This window comes from Rattus norvegicus, chromosome 1 (assembly GCF_021556685.1).
Source record: "Rattus norvegicus strain SHRSP/BbbUtx chromosome 1, alternate assembly SHRSP_T2T, whole genome shotgun sequence".
NCBI classification, from domain to species: Eukaryota; Metazoa; Chordata; class Mammalia; order Rodentia; family Muridae; genus Rattus; species Rattus norvegicus.
In genome coordinates this window covers 74,631,879-74,653,199 of record NC_141534.1, presented here as the reverse complement: position 1 = coordinate 74,653,199, position 21,321 = coordinate 74,631,879, and the positions used below count along the sequence as shown (strand labels likewise).

The window sequence follows — 21,321 nt, the reverse complement described above, 5'->3', positions numbered from 1 at the left end:
AACCAAAGTCATTAAAAGGGAACAAATGGTTTATTATAGGCGTTAGGACAGAAGATTAAATACTGAATGGGTATATCTTTCAGCCCCTCAGTAGGCTGTATCTCTAGCACTCACAGAAATAATACATGATCTTTTCCAGTTATTGCAGCTAGAGCAGATTAATGATTCAATCACAATTCCAGGAAAGAACTTAGAGATGTAGAATTTCAGTACTGACCATCAACCTCAGAACGCATTTGGAGAAATAAGAAATACTTTGATTACTTTAGCTAGTGACTCTTTAAGGTCAGGGAACAAAAAAATTGACAGCACTGCCTGAGGTGACTCTAACTGAGGCAGACTGGTGATGATTGATTTCTTATACTCATTATTTCCCACAGCTTCCTAATATAATTTAAGAAGAATTTCTGATTAGTATATATGTATTTAGTAAACTGAAAGTGAATGTGATTGAACTTTATAGAGAAGTATAGATCTGTGATTCTTTTAAGATTCCTATAAGGTTCACTGTTTGGGTGCACATAAGCTACCAACCCCTGTTGTTGACTTAGGGAAAAGCTGGTAGAAGCTGAGAAGTTCGTCAACCCTGTCTCAGTGAGCAGTCTCAATTAAACTGGACTCCAGAGACCTCTCAGACACTGGATCACCAACAAGGCAGATTACACTAGCAGAGATCAGGCCGTTAACACTTATACAGCAGAGCACTCCATTTATGGGTTTAGTTAGAGAAGATACACCTAACCCTCAAGAGACTGGAGGCCCCAGGAAGTTTAGAGGTCTGGTGGTGTCAGTGTGGTACAGACATCCTTTTGGAGACTGGGGAGTTCAGGGAGGAAGTATGGGATGTAGAACTGCCAGAGGAGGTGGACTGGGAGGGGAATAAAATCAGAAGTGTAAAAATAAATAAACAAAAGATTTAAAAAGCTTAAAATTATAAGAATACATTTAAATGGAACTAATAGTTTTAAAACCTATATGAAAAATACTCTATAACACATAAAGACTATAATTTCTGACCACAGGGAAAAAGGTTATTTATAGATAAGTATTATAATAATTTCTATGGATTGAGAAAAGATCTTTACCAAACGTACATTCCATAGAGGACTAATATCCGATATATACAAAATACTCAAGATATTACACTCCAGAGAATCAAACAACCCTATTGAAACTGCGGTACAGAGCTAAAGAAAAAATTCTCATCTGAGTAATATATAATGGCAGAGAAGTACCTAACAAATGTTCAACATCCTTAGTCATCAGGAAAATGCAAATCAAAACAACACTGAGATTCCACCTCACAACAGTCACAATGGCTAAGACCAAAAACTCAGGTGACAATAGATCCTGGTGAAGATGTGGAAAAAGAGGAACACTCTTCCATTGTTTGTGGGATTAAAAGCTGGTACAATAAATCTGAAAACCAGTCTGGAGGTTCCTCAGAAAATAGACATAGTACTACATGAGGACCCACCTATTCTACTCCTGGACGTATACCCAAAGATGCCCCAACATATAACAAGCATACATATTCCACTATGTTCATAGCAGCCTTATATATATAATAGCCCAAAGCTGAACAGAGCCTAGATGTACTTCAACAGCAGATGGATACAGAAAATGTGGCACATTTCAACAATGGAATTCTGCTCAACTATTCCAAACAATGATTTCATGGAATTCACAGGCAAATGAATGGAACTAGAAAATATCAATGTGAGGTGAGGTAACCCTATCACCAGAAAAACACACATTAGATGGACTCACTGATAAGTGGATATGAGCCCAAAAGCTCAAAAAACCCAAAGTACAATCCACAGACCACATGAAGCTCAAAAAGGATGAAAAAAATTCAGATGCTTCAATCCTTCTTAGAAGGAGGAACAACAATGTTCGTAGGAGGATAGAAGGAAAACGAAGACAAAGTTTGGAACAGAGACTGAAGGATAGCCATCCAGAGACTTCCCCATTTGGGGATTGAGCCCATGCACATACAGCCACCAAACCCAAATATTATTGCTTATATCAAGAAGTGCATGCTGACAAGAATCTGACATAGTTGTTTCCTGAGAGGCTCTGCCAGGGCATGACAAATACAGAGGCAGTTGCTCTCAGTCAACCACTGAACTAAAAATAGGGTCCCTGTGAAAAGTACCCTTATTCTTGGTTGAGAGATTTTGAATCCCGGGAAACCCTAATAGGGATGGCAGGCACATTCCTAGCCTCTATTCAAGACATCACTAGCTACAGCTCTCCACAAACCCCTGTAGAGAGGTTTGAGAGACACCAGTCACATAGAGCAATGCCCCAAGCCTCTCTTCCAAAGGTGACGACAGGTTACCTAGGCTCAAGACAGATCAGTCATAGAGGACAACACCCTAAACCCCTCCTCCACAGGTGAAGACATGACCATAGGTCAAGTTGGCTCAAGACAGTTCAGTCAAAGAAAGAGGACCACAGCTCTGAATATGTAGATGAGGTCTTCCTAAGCTCTCAGGCCAAACCAATAGGTAGTACCTGCTGTCAGATACTGACCCATCAAAAAACAAAAAAAACAAAAACAAAAAACAAAAAAAACAAAAGTAAAAAACAAAACAAACAAACAAAAAAGCATTTAGGAATCTTGTTCAAAATTAAAAGGGTACAAGGATTATTCCATCTTCTGAGAGATTCTTTCATAAGAGCTGTAATACCCCTGCTTGGGGAAGAGATCTGCTCTCCTGAAATCATCACTGCCAGAAGCTCCCCTCCACCCCTCCCCAGCTCTGCCCATTGTGAGCAACCAAAATGAAGCTTCATGGCAGAAACAGAACCAGCAGTGGAGGAAGCAAAAGCTGGTCCCTCTACCTGCCTGAGTTCTCTCCTTCTTGCTGGAACTCACGCACCTAGCTGAACCACCCCAGCACCAGAGCCCCACAGGTCCTCAGTGGAATAATTACAGAAATGATTGAAGGAGCTGAAGGGGTTTTCAACCCCATAAGAAGAACAATATCAGCCAACCAGAACTCCCAGAGACTAAACAACTATCCAAAGAGTACACATGGACAGACCCATGGATCCAGCTGCATATGGAGTCAAGGATGGCCTTGATGGACACCAATGGCAGGAGAAGCCCCTGGTCCTACCAAGACTGGATACTCCAGTGTAGGGGAATGTCAGTGCAGGCAGGCAGGAATGTGTAGGTGAGTAGGGGAACACCCTAATAGAAGAAGCAGGAAAAGGGACGGAATCGGGAGTTTATAGATGGGAAACTGGGAAAGAGGATAATATTTGAAATGTAAATAAAATATTTCCAATAAAAATAATATCAGAAAAAATAGATTTCTTCTTTTTTTAGTATATGTGCTGCCGAAGTGAGCACAGATTTCTTCCTTTTTTAAACCTCAGATTGGTGTTTGCAAGAAAGAGAAACTTGCTGAAAAACTTTTCTTGTTTGTCTTGTTTGTATCTTGTTAATCAATAACAAGTTCTTTCTTTACCTTACCTGTATTATGTAATATTACCTACTGTCAAGGTATTGGGAACATAGTGTTTTTTCATGAGGGACGTAGGGCAGCCCCGGGACACAGCTCCTGAGGTGGGGAAGCATGGTCTGTGGCAGAGGACACAGGTGCAGCTGGCTCGGAGTCCCTGGGCCTACAAGGAGGTTGGGACCCTCAGGTTCTCATACTCTCACTGAATGCCTTAGAATTACTGAGAACAGAGTGGGAGTCCACAAGCTGGATCTAGCCCAGGGCCAAGGGGTAAAAGAGGGATAGCACTCTGGTTGGTCCTATGGGGGAGAGGTTTTGGCTTCAAGGCAGCACTGTGGAGGGCTGTAGGCTGGGTGGAAGGGAAGACTGGCAGTGCAGGAGGACTTCTAAGCGAGATTAGCCAGTGGCTTTGTAGACCAAGGCCTTCTGTGTGCCTCCCCAGGTTGGATCACAATGAAAAGAAAGAGTCCATTGTTTTAAGTCATTTATTGTCACGGCTGAAAGCAGATGAGTAAAACCATACCCCTCTTTTCAAGGTTGGCCTGCAGGGAGGAGTTTCAGGGAAGGAAAGTTTATTGGCTAAGTCTCCAAGTCTTTGACTATGTCACATAATGGAAATGTGTTCTGAGTCCCTGTGACCTGTAATCACTTCCTTTAATCTGTGGAGGGTGTTGGGCTTAAGTGACTGATGGCCAAAATTCTATGGAGGGCTGTGGCTAGTGACTTGCCTGGTTTACTGGGAATCAGGCTAAATGGCTACCATCTTTTTTAGGGTCACTGGGCTTTCAAACCTCTGATCAACTGGGAACCAGGCTGCCTTTCATGTATATACATATATAAAGTTCATGTGAGAATTTGTTGGAACTTTGTTCCATCCATCAAATCTATATGTATGTATATGCAATGCTTCCCTGAATATGTTGGAGCTTGTTCTTCCACCAATAGTGTTTATATATGTCTGTACATTATGTGTAAAATTCCTGGGGCCTGTTTTTTGGAACTTTATTCCACCTACCCACCAGTACATGTGAATATGTGTATATCTGAATATTTATTTACATGCATATATGTACATATGTGAAATACATGGAGCCTGCTGGCTGACATTGCTCCAGCCATTTAACATGTGGATATGTATGTGTTTGTCTGTGTCTGTCTATATGTACACATTTGTATGTTTCAAGTGGCTGGACCTTGCCTTTGCTTCAAGTAGTCTGTGTGAGTTTGCATGCATGCACTTGCTTGTGCATGTGAGTGTACGTGTGTGTGTGTGTGTGTGTGAATATTTGATTTCCCTGTTTTTTATCTTCTCTAACTGCTCATTGCCAGAATCAACCTCAATTGATTTCTGAAGCAACCTCCATTAGCTGCTGTCAGTGCTGACAACTAATGGTTGCCTGCTTCAGTTTACTCTCTGATATCAGAACTGATCTTTGTCACAAAACCCTATAAATTCCACAGATGGAGATTATTTCAACAAGTAGTGCTGTCCTTGAAAATTTCACAACTGTGTCTTTTATGATACACTTAAAATTGAGGGTTCTTATTTAAAATGACTTAACATAAACCCAGTCATCTCTACCTATGTCCCATATTTTCCTGTAAGTTCCTGTAATTATGAACATTGAAGAGCAGATTGCCAGTGTTAAGTCTTTGTAATATTCTATATTTTTAAAATTTTATGGAATTTGTATTTGTGTGTGTGTTTGTGTGTGTGTGTGTGTGTGTGTGTGTGTGTGTGTCTCATTATGTGCATAAATAAGTTCAGGCAAATTTGGAGACAATAAGAAACCATCTGATCCTTTTTAACATTTGTTACATGTGGTTGTTAATGGTAGTTGGTGGGATTGAGTATTCATAAGTTCCTGTACAAGAGCAGGGCTTTATTTATATTGTTGTGACTTCAACCCCTTTCCTGATATTCTATCAACCTGTTGAAAAAATAATTCTTTCTCTTCTCTGTTCCTAGAAGAACTCTAATTCTGAAAATGTTTAAAATTCTATTATCTCTTTCTCTAAAAGAGTAGGATTGATGTAGAAAATGTTGGAAGATTATAGGAGATAAGGTAGTCCTCAGTAGACATGATCTTGCTACGCAATATCATCAAAGGGAACAGTGACAGTCATTCTAAAAATAGATATGGCAATGTAATCGAATATTTGGTGATTATGAACCAACAATGCCTGTGTCAGTCAGACTTTATAAAATGTGAGTATGAGAAGATGACTTCTCCCTGATCATTTGAAGAGAATTTCTGTCTGGTCTAAACAGTATTGTGTAGCATTTTGGAGCAAAAATGCATCCCAACATTCCTGCACTAGAAGCCAAGGTGGAAAAGATCTCAACAGCCACCATAACCTTGCCTTTGGTGCCATGGTAAACAGGTAGGAAAGTGACCCAGACACTGCAGAACACCAGCATGCTGAATGTCATGGACTTGGCTTCATTGAAGGTGACAGGCAGGTTTCTGGAAAGGAAAGCCAGGGTGAAGCTCACAAAGGCCAGGCAGGCCAGATATCCCAGGACACAGTAAAAAGCAGTGACTGAACCCTTGTTGCAAGCAATGATGATGTGACCATGCTCAGACTGTGCATCAATATCAACAGAAGGAGGAGAAGCTCCTAGCCAGATGGCACATACAATAATTTGAATGAGAGTACAAATGGGAATGATGTAGTTAGATGCCCTTGAAACAAGAAAGTACTTCATCATTCTATGAGGGGCTGTGACTCTGAAAGCCAGAATGACAGTGGTTGTTTTGGCCAACACAGTGGAAATAGCCACAGTGAACACAACTCCAAATGTGATTTGCTGAAGGATGCAGGTAGCTGAGTTTGGATGGCCAATGAAGAACAAGGGGCAGAGGAAACAAAAGATGAGTGCGATGAGCAAGATGTAGGTGAGAGTGCAGTTATTGGCCTTAACTATGGGAGTTCTGTGATGTTTCACAAAGACTCCAAGAACCACAACTGTGAGTGCAGCGAGGCATAAGGCCATTAAGGAAAGAGCCATCCCCAAGGGTTCATCATAAGAGAGAAAGATACGAGCTTTGTGAATGCAGTGATTCTGCTCTTGGTTAGCATATTGGTCCTCTGGACACTGGACACACAATTCCACATCTGATGGAGAAATGAAGCTATTAGTGCAGCTTCAACAATTCTACTGTCAGGATATTTCATTTAAGTACATAGAAGTGTTTCAATATGTGAATCTGGTTGCTGACAATAAATTGAAGATCAGTTAAGGGCAATAACATAATTGATTTCAGTAACAAATGTTTATTGTTATTATCGAGAAAGTAAGCTAGAAATTTTTTTGTCTATTTTGCTATATTGTTGTGATCATTTATCATGGGTGTGTATATTTTTAAATGTACTTATATGTAAAAATAAGAAATGTTGTCATGAACCTGAGTAATTGGAATTTTGAGGTTCAACTATGAGGTTGAGAATAAAAACTGACATTTACATGATATCAATTTTTGTACCAGCAAAAATAAATAAATCATATCTACTTTTGTCTCATTTTGACTGTAGTAATACAATATTTATGAGACTTTATCATAAAAGGTTGTAACCCTATCACTGAATGTAAGATGCTCTCTAAGACCCACCTGGGTATGTTTAGAAAATCTGATTGCAATTTGACTGAATGATTATATAATTGCAATAAGGGATAATATTTTTTTCAAGATTTGAAGTCTTTTATATGGAATAATGCTTTAGTTGTCAGCCAGTATTTAATTTGTTTCAGGGTATAGGAATTTTGCTTGGCTGTGAAGAGAATGTGTTAATCTTAGAGAGTATTTTTGTTTTGTTCCCAGCACCAATGTCAGGAGTATTCAAGAATCCTTCTTGAATTACTTATGCGTATGTTATGTGTAGTACTGCATGAATATCAGAAAAGAAATGGTTGGTTACCTCTTATTATATGGGTTTGGGGAATAAACTAACATCTTGATAATTAGTGGGAAAGGATTTAATTGCTAAACCATCTTACTGTTCATAAAATACTTTAAGGACTTCTATTCAATTATATAAGTTGACACACTAAAAAGGGGGAAAATGCATGGCTGTCAATTGAATTTAGTAAATCCTGACTAAATAGTTATTTGACTAATATGGGCTATGCATGTTCCAATACCATATGAAAAATTGTGGCTAAATCCTTTCAGGACTAAATCATTTTAATGTATTCTATTGTGGAAAATATTAACTAGGTGCTATTTATACTAATATGGAATAGAGAACTCCTAATATTTATACATAGTGTGTAAACAGTGATTCTCACTTTTCTACATTCGAATAACATTGAACATTTTTTAAAAGTTTCTACTATAATAAAGACATAAGTTTCTGTCAATTTTTTAAAAATAAATGGATTTGTTTCTTCAAAAATGTCTTTATTATACAAATCTCATATCTTATTCTTAACAGTTTCAAAGAAATTTACAAATTATTGTTTACGTTTTCATTAGTCTTACAAAGGAGTTTGATTTAATTCCCACTACTCACATGCCTTATTCTGTATTCCATGTCCTTCTGTACTTGATAGTTTTTCATACACTTATGTAAGTGTACATACATCAGGACAATATACTATAAATGTTTTAAAGATTCTTGAAATACATATATTTTTAGAGAGAATTATTCACAAGAAATGATCTTCTCTAGAACACACTAACACTAAATTTTTCTTATTAAAACTGTTTATTTGAGAATATCTCATCTACTATAAATTTTTGATGTTTCAAAGATATATGGCAAGTTCTACTTTTGTCTTAAAAATATTTTCAGTTATTGTATTCATATAATGACTAACTTGGGAAAGTGATACATATTTTTACCATTCTATTTTAGAACACTTCAGCATTTCCTACATTGGTGCAGGTTAATAATCCATTTGAAGATCTTATCCCTGCAGGAAATACTCACTTGTCTCATTAGAAATTTCATTTTCTGGGCAGGGACTGCAGTCAAAACAACAGGCTGGCATTCCATTCTTCCAGACTTTTCTAAATCCAGGACCACAATCGGCACTGCACACAGAGGTTGGCATCTAAAGGAAAAAGAGATATAACCTGCTAACAAGTGTTTTAATTACCCCTTCTGTAATTGTGTTAAATAGGCATGTGATATTAATGAGTTTGTTTTAAACAAACCAACAAAGTTACCAGATTTTACATAGTACAGTATATGACAGTCATCAATATATGGAAAAAGTTGTGGGAAAGTTGAATTGTTTCTCATCAACATGAAATTCAGGAAGAAGAGGTAGTAGTGTCTTGTATGCAACCAGTGCAAATACTGCAGGCTGGTTATTCTATTTAATTCTCGTCTCCTTAACACAAAGTACATTATAAAAACACAAATAATCCTAATAGAGATATTATCTCCATCAGAATAGTCTCTCATCATATATGTGAATCATATTTTAAATTGGTAATTGATGTAGGAGTTCCCAGCTTAGTGAGAGCAATGTTCCTTGTAGGCAGTGGTACATTACACATCATGAAGAACAAGCCAGTAAGCAGAGTTCCTTGAGTGACTTTGTTTAAGTTGCATTATTCAGACCTTGTCTTCCCTTGATTGTAACTCATGAGCCAAATCTAACTTTTCTTCCTCACTTTCTTTATAGTTAGTGTTCAATTACATCACCTTAGTATTCAATTATGTGTAAAGGCATACAAATCCAGGGAAATACGATCTCAAATATCAGATAACCAAAATAATGTCAACAACATTAGGAAAACAATCTTAGGAAACTAAGTGGAAACAGACAAAAACACCTGCATATGATCACCACTATTGCATTTTGGTGAGGAGATGCTGAGTTTCTGTATAGTGACCTGGAAGGTGGAGTGTTTCCTGAAGAGAAAACTCTTTATAAAGTGGTAAATATGGTGAAAATTTACATGGCTTAAAGTTAATTATTTCTTAAATTAAGAAAATGTTGTTATTACAATGACTCTGGTGATGGGTGTCTATATGCGGCATTTTAATTTTGCTGATTCTGCATGATGAATTTGCATCCTTTGTTTCATGTGCCATTTGATGTTGTGATCACAGAAATATACTCACAGGATCCTGTGATGGTTTCCAGGAATATGATTAAGCACAACTCTCCTTTTAATATTTTTTTTTGTTGAAACAGGGTCTAAATATGTCATATTGATAGATTTCAACTTCTTATATAGATAAGGACAGAGTACTTTCCTTCTTTTTATACATTTAATTTTAATTATTTTATTTCATACCTAGATTTTAAGACTATTTTGAGACTGAGTTGAAAAAACACATTTTCTCATCTGGATTCTGCTAATTAAATTTAAGGCAGAATATCCATTTCTTCTCTGATTTCTGTAGATTCAATAGAAAAGGCAGACTAGCCATGAGTGGAAAGAGATTATCCTGACACTTAATTCAAAGAATATAGATTGAATACATGTACCACTAGAAAAACTTAACCACGTTTCTAGTTTTAATGGAAATTCTTTGATCCTCCTCTCCATATAGTATAATGTCATTAGTAAGTTTACTATAGAAAACTACTATGACAACATTTGTTCTCTTAGTTTGTCATGTTTTCGTTCTCCTTTTTAAAATTCTGAATGAACCCTATATTTTATTAAAAGTCTTTTCTGCATGCTTTTGGATAGTAATAGAGTTCTATCCTTGTATTTAGGTTTGTGATGCTTCACACTTAACTGATATGCATATGTTGAACAATGGAATAAAGTCATTTTTTTGCAGCTGTAGGTTTTTGTATTATGAATGCTACTTATGTTTCCAAAAAACCTGCTTGTACTACAGTGTCTTCAAGTAGCTTCTTGGAATCTGTCCTCAGTTGGATTTCATTTGTAAATTAAGACAACAAGAGCCAATAGCTGGGAAGGACCGAAAGAGTCTAGTTTTAGCCTTCCTAGGGCTTGGAACCAAGAGGAGGAAGAGAAGGGTCTACATGCTGGATACTTGGAGTGCCAACAGAGGAAAGACAGACTCCCATGTGGAAAAAAATACAAGGAGAGTGCCCCAGACTCTGTGCCAAGAAAACATGCCCCAGAATGATAACTAATTGGAGTTACACGCAGCTTAAAGGAACATAGAATTAATAAGCAATAAGTAGGAATTAACAGCAAGGAATTTGGGCAGTGACCCAGCATTTGTGCTCTTTAATTCATAAGAAGATATAAAGTCTATAAGTGTGTTTCATTGGCTAACATAAATCATTGAGGCAGGTAGCAAACCAGATGCAGGATTAATTAATACATATTACAACACACAAGACCTGATCCTTCAGTTGTGATGTTGAAGTCTGCTGAAGATCTTAATCAAGATTCTTGAATGTCCACAAAAGATAAAAGCAGGAAGATGATAGTCTTAAAACCCATACCCAATGTGACACACCTAATCCAAAAAGACCACTATTCCAAAGAGTGTCAATACATGGGTGAAGCATATACAAACCCTCACATTCTGTGAGTGCATAAATAACAGAAATTGGACTTTTAACCACAATTTTTTAAAAAAAAATATTTGTGCGGTGCTATCATGGAGAAGCAAAATGAGACACCTGGAAATTTAATATGATCTTGGTACATGATTTGAAATTTCGAATGAATCAATAAAAATTATGTTAAAAATAAATTAGACTCATTACTTATGATTTTTGAGTACAGGTGACCACAAACATTCAAATATCACTAAAATATTCTGTATATTATATTTTAATTGTTATTTCAATATTGAATATTTTTCTAAAGTGTATTTCTGTCACTCGAGTGGTGTTTATACATTATTTTGATCGCTTGTGTTCATCTTAGTATTAAATATGATAGAGTTTTTATAATGACTTTCATAGTGCTCATTGTTGAGTTATGATTTTTGTAATTGTGTTCGTCCTGAAAGTTTTTTTGTCTCCTTTTATTATAAGGAGTAAATTCACTGCATATAGTAACTGAGTTGGCAGTTATGTCTCTAAATGTCTTAAATATATATTTTTAAGTTCTCCTCCTTTAAAACTATCCACGGTATGCTACATCGAACAAAACCTAAGAAGCTAAGTAACAAGAATGGCACAACGTGGGACACATATATCTCCCTGAGAAGGGGAAATAGTGTAGACATAGTATGTGAGTGGGTTTAGGGACTGAATGGGAGTGTGATGGGATGAGAAAAGAAGGGGAGGGCAAATAAACAGGTTGTTTGGAGAGAGCACTAAAATGGGGGTGGCAACTCTGAGTCATGCTAGAATATTAGAGCAATAGAAACTCCCAGAAATTTATGAGGATAACTATGGCTAACTCTCCTATAAAAATGGGATATGGAGTCTGTAATGGCCATCTCCAAAAACCAAGAAGATTTTCAGTGTTGGGATTGAGACTATATCCTAACCACAGATCCATTAAACTATACTTTACCCTGCCTAAAGACGTGCAGTAATAAAGACAGCAGAGGATGAGGAGATAACTAACCAATGACTGGCACAGCTTGAAAATGTTGCCAAGAGAGAAAGCTCACCCCTGATGCTGGTAAAAAAAAATTCTGAAATATTTGCAGGCAAGAATCTAGCATAATTGTCATATGAGAGCATTCAACCAGCCATTGATGAAACCAATTCAGAAATCAACGCCCCCAAAATAGGCAAAGTGTGGGGAATCTTGGATAAGAGGACAAAGAACTGTAAGAGCAAGAGGGATCAAGGATACAAGAAATCCTACATATCAACTGACCTGGAACCCAAAGTCACAAGAGTCTGAACCACATACCACAAAAATTCACAGGACTAAACTACATACTCTAAACATGTGTAAACTTGTGAAGCTTGGTCATTATATGGGGACACCTAAAAGCAGTAGCAGGTCCTGTGTCTGATTTTGTTTTCTGCCCTTGTGATTTTTTTCTTTTACATTTTGTCTTTTATAGGATTTTTTAATTTACATTTTTAATGTTATCCCCTTTCCCAGTTTCCCCTCCAGAAACCTGCTATTCCATCCATTCTTTTCCTGCTTCTGTGGAAGTGCTCCTTTACTGACACTACCCTCTCTCAACTTCTAGCCCTGACATTACCCTACACTGGTGCCTTGACCCTTGACTGTACCAAGGGTCTCTTCTCCCACCAAAGCCCAACAAGTCCATCCTCTTCTATTCATGCAGATGGAGCCATAGGTCCATCGGTGTGTATTCTTGGGATGGTAGCTTAGTCCCTGGTAACTCTGGGATGTTTGTTTGGTTGTTATTATTGTTCTTCTTATAGGGTTCCAAACCCTTTCAGCTACTTCATTCCTTTCTTTGACTAGTTCACTGGGGACCTCATTCTCAGTTCAATGGTTGCCTGTGAGCTTCCACCTTATATTCACCTTATATTTCAGGCTGTGGTACAGCCTCTCAGGAGACATTTGTATAAGGCTCCTGTCAGCATGCACTTCTTGGCATCCGCAATATTGTCTGTGTTTGGTGTTTGTATATGTGATGGATTCCCCCAGGTGGGGCAGTTTCTGGATGTCCTTTGGTATGCACTCATTGATAAGCAAATATAAGCCCAAAAGTTCAAGCTAGCAAAACCCAAGATACAATTTAAAAACCAAATGAACTCAAGGAGAAGGAAGACCAAAGTGTTGATGCTTCAAACCTTCTGAGAAAGGGAAACAAAAATATCCAGAGGAAACAATATGAAGACAAAGGGTTGAACCCTTGTGAATCTTACCACCTTCTCTGCTGCCTCCCCTGGTCCCATTAGGAGAACCTGAAACTGTGCCTAGTTGTTGTGCAATATGATATGCCATACTAAATTGATGTATGATCGTGGGCTCCCCTTTTCTGAAGAAGGAAGGAATATTGGATGGGAAAGAGGGGAAGAATAGGAGAAGGACTAGGAGTAGGAGTAGAGTAGGCAGTGTAAATTGGTGTCCAGATATAAAGATAATATATCAATGAATTCATTAACTACTTTCATTTAAAAATGAGTTTTGCTGGTGGAACCTGCTGTCATGCATGGAAGGACTTCCTTTGGAGTTCTCTCTTGCAGCTTTCATATCCTCCCTTTGTTACAAAAAAAAAGTTAAATATGCCAAAAATATTTCATTTTTAACATTGATCATTTGCTATTTAAATGCTGATACTAGACAGGTATCCAACTCCATATTGGTTTGAAAATGTAGGTCTACAATATAATGAATTTACTATTGATACCTATAGTGTTTCCTTCCTTGTATTGTTTCCTTAGGTTTTACATTTGATCTTTTAATCATGCTCCCTTAGTCACTGTGATTTTCATTTTTTCCTTGTTTTATTCTGTGTCATCTTTTGAGGTTTTAATTCTTATGTCTTCTCCTCATGTATTTCATGCTATGTTGAACGTGGAGTATTCATTTTGTGTGTCCTTTCACTAAGGTATTTATTTGTTTTATTTTCTTTTTCCATTTCTTATTTTAGTTTGAAATTTGCTCATTATTTTATAACTCTCTGGATGTTCTTTGTCATATACTCATAGAGTGTTTAATAAAGTTTTTATTTTCATTGTATTCTCTAAGAGTTAGGTACTTCAGTCTTTGATTTTTTTTTTTTTTTTTTTTTTTTTTTTTTGGAGCTGGGGACCAAACCCAAACCCAGGGCCTTGCGCTTGCTAGGCAAGTGCTCTACCACTGAGCTAAATCCCCAACCCCATTCTTTGATTTTTTTAAACATTCTTATAATCATTTTTGATTATTTGTTTAGTATAACCTTGATTATATTCTAAATTAGGTCTGTGACTCTAAGGTTTGAATCATATTTCTCTGATGTTTTTCTGTTTTTATTTACTAGTTTCCACAATGAAATTATGATATATATGAATAAAACACTAGTTGGATTTAAAAAAAATCTATAGTTTTTCATTGAATGCGTTAGTAAGAGTCAAGTAGGGTCTGGTGGAAAACACAAGAGATTTGAATGCTATCTTTTTTATGTATATCTAGCTCTGTAACTATACTTTATCCTTCTATGTTCTTTTTCCTAAGAATGATATTCTTAATTGCACTGGGAAAAACATCAACAATAAATTCCATACAATACAAGCAAACACTTCATTTCAAGCATGAAGACTTTTAACCAACTTTGAGGCATTTTCAATAATACACATTAAAATCAACACAACAGAATTCATCCCTATACTATATTTAGTATGTATATGACAAATTTAAGTTTAAAATTCCTCAAAAGCAAACTTTATTATTACCAATTCCTCCCCATATTGAGAAGGAAACTATGCATGTCCTTGTTTGTTTGAATGATTTATGCCAGAATTAATGAGGCTGAAAATTTTACTTTAGTCACCTTTATCTTTCACAAGGTATGAATAAGGGCTATCAACATACCTTAGCTCTCTAAAACAACTGTTAGTAGAGTAGAGTATCCAAACTTGATTTCTAACCCCCACTGAGTAGTACTGAGCTCTTGCAAATGCTCTGAGATTCGAATACTCTTCAGTCATCCATATATACCAAACATGCAGGTGTAGCACAGATATACATTCATTAAAACAACACCCATATTCATATTTTAAATAAACCAGGAAAAATAAGATACAGTTCATAAAATAAAATTGTCATAACATGTTTATGTACGGTTAGCTAGAGGTATTGGGAATTTAGGAATAGTTAGTAAACAGACTTTAAAATTACATAATAAAAATTGGTGACTTGATTATGTCGAATTTACAATAAGCCAGAGATTTAAACATATTTTGAAGAGTTTCATTATACGACTAGAAGTCACTCTGTAGTAGTAAAAGTAGCACTAATAGAATAGTGCTCACTTTACTGGAAATAATGTCAAATTGTTTTGTAAAACTATTTTATGTTAATGGTAAAGACAGGAAGCATGTTCTGATATGATGCAACTACATGATATGCATGTTAGAAACTCTCAGTGAATTATTAAAAACTCATCTGAAAAAATAAAAAGGAACATAGTTTAGGAGGGTAGAAATTGGTCTCTTGCATGACAATCATTACATTTTACCAGACTCAAGGAAGGTAGGATGCACATTCTTAACAGTGTAATTTAAATCAGTACAGTTAGATATAACCTACCTGTATACGTCCTGTGGACCACTCTATCAGATTTTCAGATAAATGAAGCTGTTGACCTTTTGGAAAATATGGACTAAATATTCCTATTTTCACTTTAAATCCAAGTCCCTGTGGAAAATTCCAATTGTAGAAAATGTCGTACTCTTCCTTCAGTTTGTTTCTTTGATTCATATTCACAGTGTCTCCAACAGGATTTGTGAATTGAGTCTTGCTCAGAAAGGAATAAACCTGAAAGACAGGCACCATACTGTAAAATATACTATATTCCTTAATGTATAAAATGCATTCTTGTTTCATCTTAAAGGCAACTTTATTCAGAGTATGCAGGTGAAAAACCTCAGTGAAAACTAAGGGATAAACAAATGTATAATGTTCCTGTAATTTCAATTCTCTAAAAGGAATTTAGCAAAGAAGCACAAACTTCATCCAGACACCAAACATGTATTTGTAGTATAAAACATGCGAACATATGAAAAATAGACAGCCTGGATTTCTTATAGAGTTATATACAAGGAAGAAGCTCACACTTATTACACAAACATACACACATATGCACAAACACACATATGAAAATACAGATAGCCACAGAGCCAGAATTTGCGTCAAGAAAGTCAAACCAACACAGAAACACAAAACGTAATTATACAGGTACACACATAAAAATGCATGCAAAAACATGCACAAAAATATACATAGGTAGACAAAAACAAATACTAACACCTTCACTGAATGAAGTTGGCACACAGACAAGTTGATGCTCTCATAAAAAGACATACAGGCTAGGCAAAAGAGAAATGATTAAATGAAAGAAGTATACAGAAAACACACAGGAAAATGTGTTTTTGCCCTGATAAATATATGTAAGAATAAACACTTAGAAAAATCAACCATACAGAAAGTAAGTGAAACATAGCCAAATTTTATGTTCACTGACCCTGACAAAAAATATAGGTAGATATACAAAAGGTACACACACACACACACACACACACACACACACACACACACACACACACAAACACACACACGTGAATCTTCTATTACAATGTTTCTCTCTCTACTTCTATCTCCATCTCTCTCTATCTCTACATCACCTATATGTTTACATAAACATAGATATAGATATGAACACAGATATACAGAAACAAAGAATATACAGTATAATACATCTACACACATAAACACACATAAATGTAGTAAACTGAATTCTAGCACTGTTTCCTATGTACTCTCAGAGTATCAATAAAAGAACATACACAAAACCACACAAACCAAACAGTCAAATGTAGACACATGCATTGATAAATATAAACAGGAATATAAATATAGACAAAGTCAACCATATAGAAAGTAATTGAAACACAGACAAATGTATGTTAACTGTCATAGACTGACATAGAGGAAGATAAAGAAATACATATATGAGTCACCTAATGCTAACTCTCTCTGGATCAGGTTTATGTGTATAAACACAAATATACAGAATCAGAAAAATACAAATATACCGTGAGCAATATGCACCCACGTACAGGAGCACACAGGCATGTAGTAAACTGAATTTAAGCAGTGTTTTCCCTGTAAATAGTCTCAGAGCACCAAGTGATGTCCCTAAACTACAATGGGAACAACAAAAGTTGCAATCTCTAGCTAAAAAATCCCCTATAGTGATTAGAATATATTTGAAAATTAATGAATAAGGTTCAACATTGAGTGGATTCATAAGGAAGGATTGAATATGTTTTCAGTATTAAAATATGTGATTAAATTCAGGTGATCTGAAACAAAATTACAGTTATACATTCACAAATTATAACTTCTACTACATTCCCATTACAATAGAGTTTCAGACTAATAATAGAATTAAATGAACAGTAGGAAAAGGGTTCATAAATCATTCTATTTTATAACATATATTCTAGTACATTTGGTTTAGGCATCTAAGAGAGTCTTAAAGACATTGGTAACATGAAACATCATATAATGGAAGAAGTATTACCATCTTGCAATTATAATTTTGTTCTTCATAATTGGGAAGGAGAACATTATCAACATTTTGAAGAGTCATCTCATGGAGTGCATGGGCAAAAGCATATACAGCATTGTATATTTCATAACTCCCTTCAATAATGGCCATGTCAAAAGTATGTGTCATTAGCCATTCCAATGAGTGATTAAAGGAGCAGTTCTTCAGTGACTTACAGTTATATTCTAAGATTTTACAATTAACATACATCCATTCCAGCTTTACCAAATATTCATCTGAGTATTTGAAAGGGTTCAATGTCTGAACAAAATATTTAAAACCAGAAATCTCACTGTGGCGGTGTCCAAAACCAAAAGTTCCATATCCATTATCAAATGTGAAGTCTTTCTTAAAAGGAGTGACATCCCACTGTGAGGTGGTGACCCATAGTCTCTGTATACCTAGAGAGTCCCACATTCTAAAGCTCACAGCTAACGTATTCCCTGTATCACCATAAATGATAACAACATTTGCGGATGATGTCATAACTTGGCTGTAATACACTTCAGCTCTTGACATGTATAAATTCATATTGACTGGAATAATGTTGACAAAGGCAAAGCAGACTGTATTTTTTTCCATCTCTCTTCTCAAATAAGAGAGAAAATGTATGCCTTGATCATTGTCTGAGATGGCCAACCCTATCCAGTTCCAACTGAAATGAATTATGAAGGAGACGAGAGCAAGGGCTAGAGATGTATCATCAGAGGCCATCTGATATAGATGAGGAAAATTTTCATGATCACACAGAGCAGGATGAAAGTGTCCATAAGTAAGCTGACGGAACTAGAAGACAGGAAAGTATCATGAGGTAGAATGAAATCCTGAAAAAGTATAAACACATTTTTGTAGAGTTCTAGAAATCTGAGCTATCTATCACTTCCCTCATCTCAATTTCATATGAGGACATGCAGAAGCCCCTACAGAGCCTCTGAAAAGTACCCTTGAAGTACACAGATTGGCTCAGGCCAAATAAGGCACCAAGAAATATCTGATTTCATGAATTTCCACCATGCCCCTAATACGGACACATGTACACATTCACACAAACACAGGCACACATGCACGCATGCAAGCACACATGCATGCATGCATGAAAACACACACTTACCTGCTGAAATATGAAATTGTTTAGGATTATATGAAGTGTCACAGTTGTTACCAAACTAAGTCCGGTAAGTACCACTCCACACTTGATGTCTTTTGTACAGATAAAATTAGGGAGAATTTCATGATTTTTTAAAGAAAAATTAAATAATCTTTTGTGGTGGGATTCCAAATAACAACTATATTCTGAGAATGTAAATGCTAAAGACATATTTGGCAAAAGATCAGGGTTGTTGTTGATTTCATTCATGGAAAAAGCCAAGGTGAGAGGATACTTTTGGTTTTCAGTAGGTGTTCTGCAAAAGGTTACAGTGTTTATAAGGACAGGAATTTACAGATTTCATTTGCAGTCAACAGAAGGACAATCCTGTACTGGATTTTATTGCTCTTACCCTGAAAAATTGAAGTGACCAGTGTAGTGTGTTTGACATAACTATAGAAGCTGGAAGCTCATAAAGCCTTGAAATGTTTATGGGAGGTGATCTTCCATAAGTGAGATGTACAACTCTCATGTTCTCACAGAGACATTTTTTGCTTCTCTTGTTTTAGAATATTTGCTAATAAGATAAATAAGTCACACTTCACTTTGACCAACTGGAAAAAAATGGTCACATATTCTTCTGAAATTAGTGAGAAATATGAAAAATACATGGTATATCTGAGCTATTGAGTATATGGTCTTTTTTATGAAATTTCCTATATTGGCAAAGGCAGTAACAGAATGACAATTGAGTTTACAGCAGTCTGTTGAGGCCATACTTGGCTCACGTAGCTAAAATTCATTTTCTTTAGGAGGAAATACATTTATTATATCCCCACATAATCATCCTTATCTAAAATGCTCGTTTTTTTAAAATGCAGTTGCAATGGAGTTATACTGTTTTGTTTATGTTTTTAAAAAGCATAATAATTTGTGTCAGAATTATTTAAAACATCTGACTAATCAACATTACATATATTCCTTCTTTAGTACTTTTCACTAACAGCTAAATATATGTATTCCAGTTAGAAACTGTACATCTGTGGTGTTTTTATATATTAAAAACAAGCCCTTTAAAATGTTGATTATAAATACATAGAAAAATATCTTTAAAAATTTTAGTAACATACTACAGAAGTTTGAGACTAGTACTTGTAAAAATCAAACACTAACTCCTACATATTAAACACTAAGAAACACACAGTAATTGAGTCATCACAGTGACTTTGTGGTCTGAAGTACTTTGTCTGAAAAAAACTATCAGAAGTCCACAAAATCAAAATGGAAATAGTGCCCACACTGCTAAAATATGCAACTATACTTTGTAAAATTACTAAAAAAAGACATAGGTGCTAAATATTAAAAATTTCTGATTTAATAACAGAGAGGTAGGATTAATAATGAGGTAAAAATAATAAAGCAAATATGAGCTAAAACGCAACTTCTATATCCTTATTTTATAGCATTGCCAACTATAGTATGTCAAATTGTCACCTAGGTAAGTGATAAGGGAAGTAACTAGTCACTACTACTAGTAATATATCACTTTTCAAAGAATGAAAACATGTTCTTTATAATCAGTACATTTCCTCTTTTGTATAGAGAGAACTAGACTTTGTAAGACATAAAACCCAGTGAAGTTATACAGATCAAAACATGAAGGTCTCAGAAAACAGGTTTCTTACATCAATTCTTGATGCAGCTTTAGTTCATAAATGGGGACCAAATGGAGAAAATTTAAGAAAGTAACTAAAAGCTATATGAAAGCTCTTCACAGGAATGGGTGTTTTCAACATTATGGCCTCTAGCATATGCACTAGAAATTATACTCTGAAAAGAGGACTCTATGGCCATTTTTCTAAACGAATGTAGGATAAACTTATAAAAAATTGATAGTGTTTCTTTTTAAAGAAACCATTGACATCTGTGCTATGGAAACTGTTTAGAGGAGGATACATAGGGTAAATAATCGTTGGAGTTTTTTTATTGCCCAGTTTCCATCCCTGTATGTGGGAAGGCTGATGGAAAAAAATATATCCCAGGTTAATTTAAAGTGGTAATAGAGCATTACATTTCTAAAAGAATTTGTAGTTCTTTCTTGTTTGCAAGTTGATAACATAGTACAAAATATTTTTGGCATTGCTTTTCTCCTGACCCTCAGCAGTCTAAGGAAATATTAATGATGTCATTTATATGGAAAATACAAAAGTACTTACTGTATATTCGAAATATGACTGAAATACTCTTTTTCCATAGGCTGTTGTACTGCTAGAATAAAGAACATACAACCTGTTCCCAGGTTTCTATCCTGATATTCATTCTTCTTCATACTCCAAAAGCACCTGGGATAAATAAAACTAGGCACAAAAAGTGGAATGTTCAGGAGAAAGAAGAGTAAAATGAAGGTGAGCATATTTTTTCCTGCTCTGAGCCTGGACATTATTGGTAGTTAATTGCTGCACAGATCAGCAAACAGGTAGCAATTATCCCCATCTTCTACACTGGCCAAGAAGATGCTATACCTGTATTCTTGTTTCCTTTTCTACAGGTGTTTCCTCATCCCTGAAGAATTTTGACAATCTCTCGTGAGGAGCTTCATTTGATATCCACAGTGCATGTGATACACTTCTTTGATATATATATATAGATGACGATGGTGTAACT

At 35.7% G+C, this 21,321-nt stretch overlaps 1 protein-coding gene across 1 annotated transcript; it reads right to left on the bottom strand.

Annotated features, from left to right (window-relative positions):
* Positions 1-3,945: 3,945 nt before the first annotated feature.
* Positions 3,946-21,222, bottom strand: Vom2r18 (vomeronasal 2 receptor, 18). Its single transcript, NM_173318.2, has 6 exons — positions 20,874-21,222; positions 18,682-18,973; positions 17,544-18,356; positions 15,548-15,775; positions 8,412-8,535; positions 3,946-6,596 (listed from the first exon to the last, which is right to left on the bottom strand). The coding sequence occupies exons 1-6, from the start codon at positions 21,095-21,097 to the stop codon at positions 5,677-5,679; spliced, it is 2,601 nt and encodes an 866-aa protein (NP_775440.1). The 5' UTR covers positions 21,098-21,222; the 3' UTR covers positions 3,946-5,676.
* Positions 21,223-21,321: the final 99 nt, after the last annotated feature.

Bases quoted from the DNA above. Each gene is read 5' to 3' on its own strand.
- Vom2r18 (NM_173318.2), bottom strand. From the start codon at position 21,097: ATGTCCAGGCTCAGAGCAGGAAAAAATATGCTCACCTTCATTTTACTC. The intron at 18,974-20,873 runs GTAAGTACTTTT...AACCTTTTGCAG, and splicing joins AGTCATATTTCGAATATACA to AACACCTACTGAAAACCAAA. The intron at 8,536-15,547 runs GTAGGTTATATC...TTTTTCCTTTAG, and splicing joins GGTCCACAGGACGTATACAG to ATGCCAACCTCTGTGTGCAG.